At 43.9% G+C, this 9,060-nt stretch overlaps 1 protein-coding gene across 1 annotated transcript in view; it reads right to left on the bottom strand.

The window, feature by feature from the left end:
* The window catches only part of LOC149337839 (uncharacterized), a 58,365-nt gene extending 49,687 nt beyond the window's left edge, over positions 1 to 8,678 (bottom strand). Inside the window, exon 1 of the mRNA XM_089554526.1 lies at positions 8,503 to 8,678. Coding sequence (XP_089410652.1) covers positions 8,503 to 8,678 — 176 coding nt within the window. The remainder of the gene's footprint in view (positions 1 to 8,502) is intronic.
* Between the last annotated feature and the right edge of the window lie 382 nt (positions 8,679 to 9,060).

Here is a 9,060-nt window from a genome sequence, read left to right on the forward strand (position 1 = left end):
CTTGGCAGACTGTGAAATCGATTTTTTAGCCTCAGCGTTGCATTGAATTCCTTTTTTGATAACGGTTTTTTAACTGATCTTCCACAGCGATGAGTGGCGCCTGATGCTTCAATTTCAATTTTTTCCTCTGACTTGGTCTTTCGAGGAGGGACTGTTTGTGATTGTTTTTGTTTTATGTTTTTAAAGTGACTACCTTATATTGCGCGCGTCAGCAATAAACCTCAGTTGCGAGTTAGCGCTTGTCTGCGTCGTTTACTTTCCGTCTCTTGTGTTCCCTGTGCGCTATTTTTTACATCATCTTGTATTGTATTATATCTGCTCTTGTTTTTGTGACCTATTTATTGCGTTTCCACTGTTTTTGTCGCTTCGTAAAAGCCAAGTGAAGGTTTCAGTGGCCACGTCAAGCTGCCCAGAGCAGCTTTTAGCCCTGAAAGCCTTCCAGTGTAAACTGAAAAATAAACCTTGAATTGAATTGAATTGAACCCCATCGTGTGGCAGCTGTGGCCGCCTTATCCCCGCAAACTTGTTAAGCTCACTCGCCCATTTCACTTTCTGCTGGCTCCTGCTACGCTTGCCTTCTCTTGGAATCCTGCCCATTGCCCTTAATGAGCATCAGCTCATCGGCCGTTCGCATTACATGCCCTGCCCAAGCCCTTCTTCTTTATGCATTCAACCCGAGTTTGCTTCCTACCATATTGTGCACTCTTCCTGCCTGTGCGGTGAAAGCGTGCTGTGCTTCTTTCCACTCCCTCAACGGCCACCTTACTTGTCTTCTCTCTGGTGACGTGGAACTAAACCCAGGCCCGAACGTATCCGCCATCTTTAGGAACAATTTTCCAAGCATTGAATCCGTGCAGGGCACCGTACTTGCTTTGCTTGCCTTGATCCGGTCCGCTCAAACAAGCATTGAGTACTTGGTGCATCGTCTTTCAGCGCGCTTTGAAATACTGAAAAAAAAGGTTCGAAACGAAGCCAGAAATAGTATCTGCATCCGAAAGAAATACCGACCTTGCCAAGATGACTTCAGAAGTTAAAGCGATGACAAACAAGTGCCATGACGCAGAACACCGCTTCCGCTGATGCCTATTGTTCCTCAGACTTCAAGAGGAACAGTGAAAAGGCTGGGACCAGTCTAAGGCTCGCACTATTTTCTTCTGCTATAAACACCTAGATATTACAATCTTTAATCAAGATATAGAACGCGCACACCGACTCGGACGTTTCCAGTCAGGTAAAAACCTGCCAATCCTGGTCAAGATTGCACACAATAAAGATAAATCGAGAATTCTTGTTGCAGGACAGAAACTTAAAGAAACCGCATTCGGAGTTCGTAAGGATTACACCGCAAAAGTTCGGCTATATAAGGAAAATCTTTTTTCTTATGGCCGAGAAATTAACGCCTGATTAAAGATTCGCCTTTATAATTTTGTTATTGGCAAAGGTCGTCTCATCTACAGCGCCGAAACGGATTTTGTTGTAGGACTAAATCTATAGCGGTTAAAGCAGGCGCCGTCTGACGCGTCCTTCCCGCAAGTCCAACCGTCAAAATGCTTGCGCCCAGCTACAGCTAGTCAAAAAATTGCATTCTACTGATGGTATTGGAAGGTACCACGCAAAAGAGACGCAAGTCGTTCAGAAGGAGAACCAAGACAAGCGCTGACTCGCAATCAATTTTTATTAGAAAAAAGTACACATTTCATACAACTCTGTCATGCGATAATAAGAAGGGAGCACTTGCGCAGACACTTTGCAGAGGATATCGACATAAAACTCGGTTCCGAACAAATAAAAGTCGTTAAAGAAATAAAAACATTGGGTGTGACGTTCAATCAACATCTAAACTGGAATGCCCACGTGGAACGCGTGGCGGGAAACCTGGCAAGAGCTTGTGGCGTACTGTGTAAGTTTAGAACGATGCTTCCGACTAAAATTAAGTTAATCCTTTATAATTCAATTTTCGCTCCCCATATTAACTACTGCAGTCTTGTATGGACAGACACAACTCAATCCAACCTTACCAAATTGATGCTATTACAAAAGAAAGCAATTCGTCATGTAGCAAATGCCTCATATGACGCCCATACAAGAGAACTTTTTGCTTCGTTTAATGTACTCCCTATACACCACATACATAAACTTAACCTCGTTATGAAGTACAAACACAGTATTCGAACTAACAACGAAGCTTTCCTCAACTTATGTAATTTACATCGACCTTTGGAAGTGCCCTACATATTCAGAAACAGAGAACACTGGTCTATACCTTCTTCCCGCACTAATCAGGGTCGGCACATGCTGCAGTACCACATGCCTACATATTTGAATTTCCTACAAAATAAAAATATAGATATACATAACCTAAGCAAATATAAGTGGCAGAAATACCTTATTCTTGAAGACATATGAGTTTAATTAGGTTTTTCCGACACAAACTGCTTTTGTACTGCGGATGTATTGTATCTTTTTATCATCGTCTATTTTCCTGCTTCTATTATGTGAACTTGTGTACGCCCGATTATATTTGACCCTTTGGAGCCGCTGACGCGATTTTTTTTGTTTGTTTTCCTGCTAGATATGTTTCTTTCATTTTCTGTGCGTTGAATTGTAATCTTAATATGTATAAATAGTCTGCGACGAGTTAACACAGATACATGTTCATTTCTCACATCAAAAATATTTCAGATATAGCACCTGTCTTACTGCACATTCCATTGCCTACTTTTTTTCTCGCTGGTTGTAAGTCCTACATGTATATATATATATATGTGTGTGTATGTGTGTGTGTATATATATATGCAATAACGTGACAGTCTGTTGGCCTTGTCAGTTAGGGGTGGGAGCCTCGTCAAGCTACTGAGTTTGTGGCTTTTTGCTCCTACCCTAGCATTTCTTTTCTGTTGTTCAGGACAAAAATGCTGAATAAAGTTGAATAAAGTTGATTAAAACCACTATCACCACGCTAAACCAAACCACCCTCCCCTGAACTTAAGGAATCACCAACTGAATGAGACCTCTTTATCAACTAGCATAATAGAAGGCTGGCTTGCACACTGCGATTGTCTTTTTTGGATGAAGTAGGTCTCCAGCAGTTTTCTTGTTGTTTTATCTTTCTCCCGAAATAAAATCTTAGTGCTAGCAGCCAAAGGGTGACAGGTCTTGCTTTTCTTATTTTTCTCTTTCTTTTTATCCTTTTCACATTTGCGACAGTGCTCTTTCAAATGGGAGTAGTTGGTATCGGAGAGGGATCTGAGTTGTTCTCGCAGACGAATGTTTTTGCGTCTTCCGGTTTGGCCTATGTATACTTTGTTACACGGCAGTGGAATTTCTCTATACTACGGCACACGCGTAGTCCACCTGTGTGATACCTGACATACCTGACTACTACTACTACTACTACTACTAAAGGGGCTAAATTTTGTCATCCTCTCACGATGGCCTCTGATCACGCGGCACAGCCCGCTCAACTTATACGGCGCTGAAGAAATGACGCCAAACTCGAAACGCCCTGCCACGTTTTTCAATATGAACCGTGGCCAACTTACCCAACTGTCCATCCTTTTTCTCTTCTACTCACAAATATACGAAGCTACTTGCCAAAAAAAAAAAAAAGAAATAGTTGAGCCCGTCGCCGAAGGCTATAGCATCGCTTTATTTACTGAATATTGGCTAACACCTGATATTCACGATTCAGAGTTGCCGCACAACAACCGGTTTTCGCTCACCTGCAGGCGAGATCGAGCAGGTTGCCGGGGAGGCGGCATTCTAGGTCTTTTACAGTCAACTTTTTAATCCGCTTAAGCAGAGGTAAACAGACACCACGAAACAATGTGTCTGAAAATTTGTCCTCCCTCTTGTATCACTATATCTCGTCGAGCCCGGATCTCTCTTTTATTACGGATCTTCACTCGGTACTCAAAGACTTGCAATTCGACTTCCTCGCGCCATTCTCATGCTTTGCGGAGATTTTATTCACCCAGACACCAACTGGGAGGTTCTGACTGCGTCGTCTTGCCATCCTAAGATTTTGTACAACTCGTTCTCACCTTCATATTTTTTCAAGCAGTAAATGAGCCAACAGGAGGCTCAAATATTCTTGATCAGTGGGCTGACCGACCGCAGTCTTTTCTTCTTTGACCTAACGATTGATGTCACCGCCCGTCAGCTGTCTGTGAGATACACCCACGATTACAGTAAAGCTGACTTCGCGAGCATAAACTCCGACCTCGAGCACTTTTTCACCACCTGCGTCTGTGGCTACGAGATCCGGGAACAAAGATTGGTGCGTCTTCAAGAACAAATTCTGATCACCCACTGACGTCGCACTCAAATGCATCCGCAGGGATGCAACAAAACCATTGTATCCTAACACATTCCGAAACTAGCTCGAAACAAAAGAACAACTTTTCGTAATATCAAGAACTCCGGATCATTGGTAAAATGGGAGAAATACTTCTGCAGCCTTTGCGAATACACTAGGTTATTACGTTTACCCAAATAAAAATGCTATAGTCACGATCGCGTTAACCCCAAGAAATTTTGCAATTTGCTAATGCCCTACAACAATGTTTCCTATAACATATCCTTAAGGAGACAAGGTGGCACAGACGTTCCGCTTTCCGAGCATTCCGACACAATGAATTCCTACTTCACCTCAGTTTTCACCCGCAAGCCAGCGGATAAGAGCGTAACTTTATGGGGCCTAAATTTTACTCCAGTGCCACCTGTATATCACATGTGAGGGAATTTCCGAGCTCATCAATAATCTCAAGCTCTTCACTTCACCCGGACTTGATGACATTCGTGCTAAGATTCTTTCACAAGCCAAATCCTGCAACTCATCTTCGCCCAGTCCCTCAATACCAGTAAACTTCCGGACGACTGGAAATCAAAGAAAGTTGTGCCAGTTTGCAAAGAGCGGAGACCATAGTGACCCTCGAATTATCGTCCCATTTCACTAACAATGCTTAACTAACCGCTCACAGTTCACCGTCATCGCCAGTCATGCGTCTGAAACTACTTAAGTTTTTTTCTGGTGTCGCCAGGGTTCAATTCTTGCGCCACTTCTCCTTCTAATTTTCATCAATGACCTGCTATCTGGGATTTCGTCATCCGTCCGTTTCAGTGCGAACGACTGCGTCAGTTATCGCCGCATCTCCGATAATACCGACCAGGAATCATTACCAGACGACAAAAACCAGAAATAGTGTTCCGACTGGCTCATGCAGCTTAATATTAAGAAAGGCATGCACGTCTCACAAAAACGTTCGCCTACCCATTTCCGATACTCCATGAATTCCATTGCGCTATCAGTGGCTAACTCATGCAAACTCTTCGAGCCACCTCGATTATAGTTCGGTCTTCTTTCCCAAACAGCATGGTTTCAGGGCAGGTTTCCAGTGGGAAACCCAAATTTTTTAATTTACAACTGACATTCGCCTAAATTTAGATTCTGAAGACATAAAACTACGCAGGAGACAGGACACAGAAAAGATGCATACAGGACGAGCGTAGACTAACAACTGATTTATTGAACGAAAAAACGACCTTCCTTCAAGAGAACGCATGCGCAACCAAACTTAACGCCCAAAGCAAAAGTACACAATCTAATCAACCCAAAAAGTAAAGTTATTTCTGATACAGGTGAATTGATGCCTCGCTAACACATTTTTCCGCACCGTATCTAGCAATCTGCCAGGCTTCAAAAATACCGCGTGCCTTCCTGTCCTTCGCGCAGCCTATAATCTTCGTTTGCTTGAAAAGCGGCGTACAAAATACTTTTTCCTTCTTGTCATTGATCTTACAAGACTGGCAGTGCCTTGCTAAATGCTGCCCACCGTGCTGGCTCAAAGAGTTATTGTTTGCCTGAAGACGTTTATTAATGCAGCGCCCCGTCTGCCCTACATATACGGAACCACAGCTGAATGGATTCTCGTAGATAACTCCCATCTTACAGGCTACAAACTTAGGTTGTGGTTGACACCGCAGCCTACTTTCTTTTGCAGGTTATTGTTTGTTAGTCAGCATAAACGAGACAGTTTACATTTAGATTATTTACTCCAAACAGACGTCATGTATCTTTTTTCAAAAGCATTCTACCACATCCCTCACCAACGTCTTCTGTGTAAACTCGCATGCCTATGCCTCGACCCCTTTGTCTAATCCTGGATTTTCTGCTTAACTAACCGCTCACAGTTCACCGTCATCGCCAGTCATGCGTCTGAAACTACTGAAGTTTTTTCTGGTGTCGCCAGGGTTCAATTCTTGCGCCACTTCTCCTTCTAATTTTCATCAATGACCTGCTATCTGCGATTTCGTCATCCGTCCGTTTCAGTGCGAACGACTGCGTCAGTTATCACCGCATCTCTGATAATACCGACCAGGAATCATTACCAGACGACAAAAACCAGAAATAGTGTTCCGATTGGCTCATGCAGCTTAATATTAAGAAAGGCATGCACGTCTCACAAAAACGTTCGCCTACCCATTTCCGATACTCCATGAATTCCATTGCGCTATCAGTGGCTAACTCATGCAGGCACCTGAGTGTCGAAATAACAAATCAACTTGGATGGGCCATATGACGAAACTTCGTGCTAGCAACAATACAGCACACTTCATCCAGTCTCCCACAAGAGATCAGTGGTTGCCTCGCTTTTTCGTCGAGCACACCGCATGTGCACAGAGCCAGAGGACGTGAAGGCGATGAGTTCGCAGGGAGCTGTGCGAATGTGGCTACCCGTTGCCTTTTGTCAACGCTGTGGAACGCGAACCGCTGCGGTCTCCACGATCTGAGAGTGGCCCAGCCGTGCACCTGCGCCTTATGTGCCCGGAATCAGCGAAACCTTGGCGCGCACCTTGCGACCCTGTGAAGTTGAGGTGTCACACGTGCCGGCGAAAAGTTGCGGCAAGCCCTCGTCAACGTAAAACATTGCGTGCGAAAGAAAATATGCGGGCGTAGTGTACAGTATACCGTGCAGTGACTGTGACCATGTGTATGTGGGTGAAAGTGGAAACATTGTTAAAAGTTTGAAACATCACCAGTATGCTGTTACGAACAAGAAAGTTTCGTCAATTGCACTCTCCGAACATTCTGAAAGCGGGCAGCATGACAGATTGGAGCAAGGCGCACATTCTAAAAACAGAAAAGAATTTCAAAAGTCTTCTTTATCTATAATCTTTAATCATCCAGACAACCGAAAACACTCTTAATCGCACTGACGGGGCACTTCCTGGCTCGTACGCGCTCTGCCTAGGGCACATTTTGAAGCATAAATAGCCAGCATTTCACGTCTGCTCCTCTTTGTGAACAAGGCTCCCGTGCGGGAGCCGAAACGTCTTTTAAAACTTCATTTTTGGTCGGTGTTCTATGTTCATCTTCAACAGCCGCAGCTCTGCCTGAGTAACCACGACGCGCATTCCCCGAACGTGGATGTAATACGCTGGACGACAGCTTCGAGAGGCGCGAGGTTATCAACGTTGCGCGACCGAGTGTGGCGAAGTTTATAGCAACTGCGGTTTGCGCACTCCTTTTCGAAGAGGCAGTTTGGAACCAACTATTTCACAAAAATAGCATTAATAGCAAGCCGCATTCCCCGCTCGCCGAACTGCAGCCCTATTTATGCAAAAGAAAAACAGATTGTTACTAAATAAATTACTCTTTATCATCCGAAACTATTTGAGCAAAGAAAACTCGGCTACTGTGTTCTTTAGTGAAACATTCCTCAGCCTGAAAGGGCATGAAAGCGCTAGACGGGTCACAATGCTTCTTGAAGTCCGTGTTTATTGTTTTAGAAAAGTGATCTTTTTTTTTTCTAGACTTGGAATGGCCCTAAAATTACGTTTAACAGGGATTTCAAAAGTGGCTGGCCTCACTGACTTCTTGAAGCACATCTAGATGCTTCCAAAAAAAAAATCGCACAAGGATTATCATTCATTATAATTTACAATAATCAGTCATATCGAAAACTAAAAGTCTGTTTCTCATTACTTGGTGGACCCTCTTATAGATCTTGTTTGAATTTCAGGCTTTGCAGTCCCTACGGTACGGCAGTTTGTCTGCTTTGGAACTTGTCTGCGGGTAACTTGTTTTGAATGAGTGAATCACTTCGTTTCGTTTGGACAGAACGGAAATAAATCAGAAAGGGTTGAATCTAACCGAATTCGTATTGCTTGTACGGAGGTTCGCTAGACGCTACTCTTATACGATACGCAACTCAAAGCAATCGCGCACTTCATGCTGTTAATGTCAGACTTAACGCTGATTTCGTTCGGCGCAGCAGACGTTACATTGCAGGTTATTTAACGCATGACACTTGCACACTAGTCGGCAGCATTCCATTTATTGGGGGGTCAGTTGACACAGCCTGCGGGGAAAGGGTAGCCACGGGAGCTGGCACGGGAGAGGATTAAAGCGGGAAAGGCTATGAGCAGTTCGGCCTAAGGCGAGGCTCGTGGCAGGGATGACAATATGGCACGTGCGGGCTATACGGAAATTGTGCTCACTGCAAGTCTTTGACCGTGCCCAAAAGATCCTGGGCCAGATCCTTCATGTTTGCCAGGTCCGAGCTCTTGTCCTTGAGCTTGAGGCCCAAAAACGACGTCCCTTTTGGAAGCGCTGTCACGAACTTCGACACGGCCTGCGGTGAGAAACGAAGTGCCGTCCTTGTCTGTGCCAGCATGCCCAGAGGCCTGCCAGCAATATATCTATATATATATATATATATATATATATATATATATATATACACACAGGGTGTTTCACCTCAGACTTTCTCCAATTTTAAAAAATAAGCTATTTGAATTAGATGCGCGCTTTTTCTGGCATAGCATTCTCAGTGGTGTAGTACATCATAATTCATCTAAGACATGCTAACTAGTAGGCTTGTTAACCAATATTTAATAGTTAACTTTTAAACTATTACCGTTGGGCTCCTTAATTATTGAGAGGCATGTAGCCCACCGTATGTAATGTCCATATCAGTTTTTAGAATTTCGAAAACGCGGTTACTCTTGGCGCTGTGGCCCAACAAATTTCGCCTACATCGCGCCAAAATACATGCG

Source organism: Amblyomma mixtum, chromosome 7, assembly GCF_055824585.1.
Source record: "Amblyomma mixtum isolate Tamu chromosome 7, ASM5582458v1, whole genome shotgun sequence".
NCBI lineage: Eukaryota > Metazoa > Arthropoda > Arachnida > Ixodida > Ixodidae > Amblyomma > Amblyomma mixtum.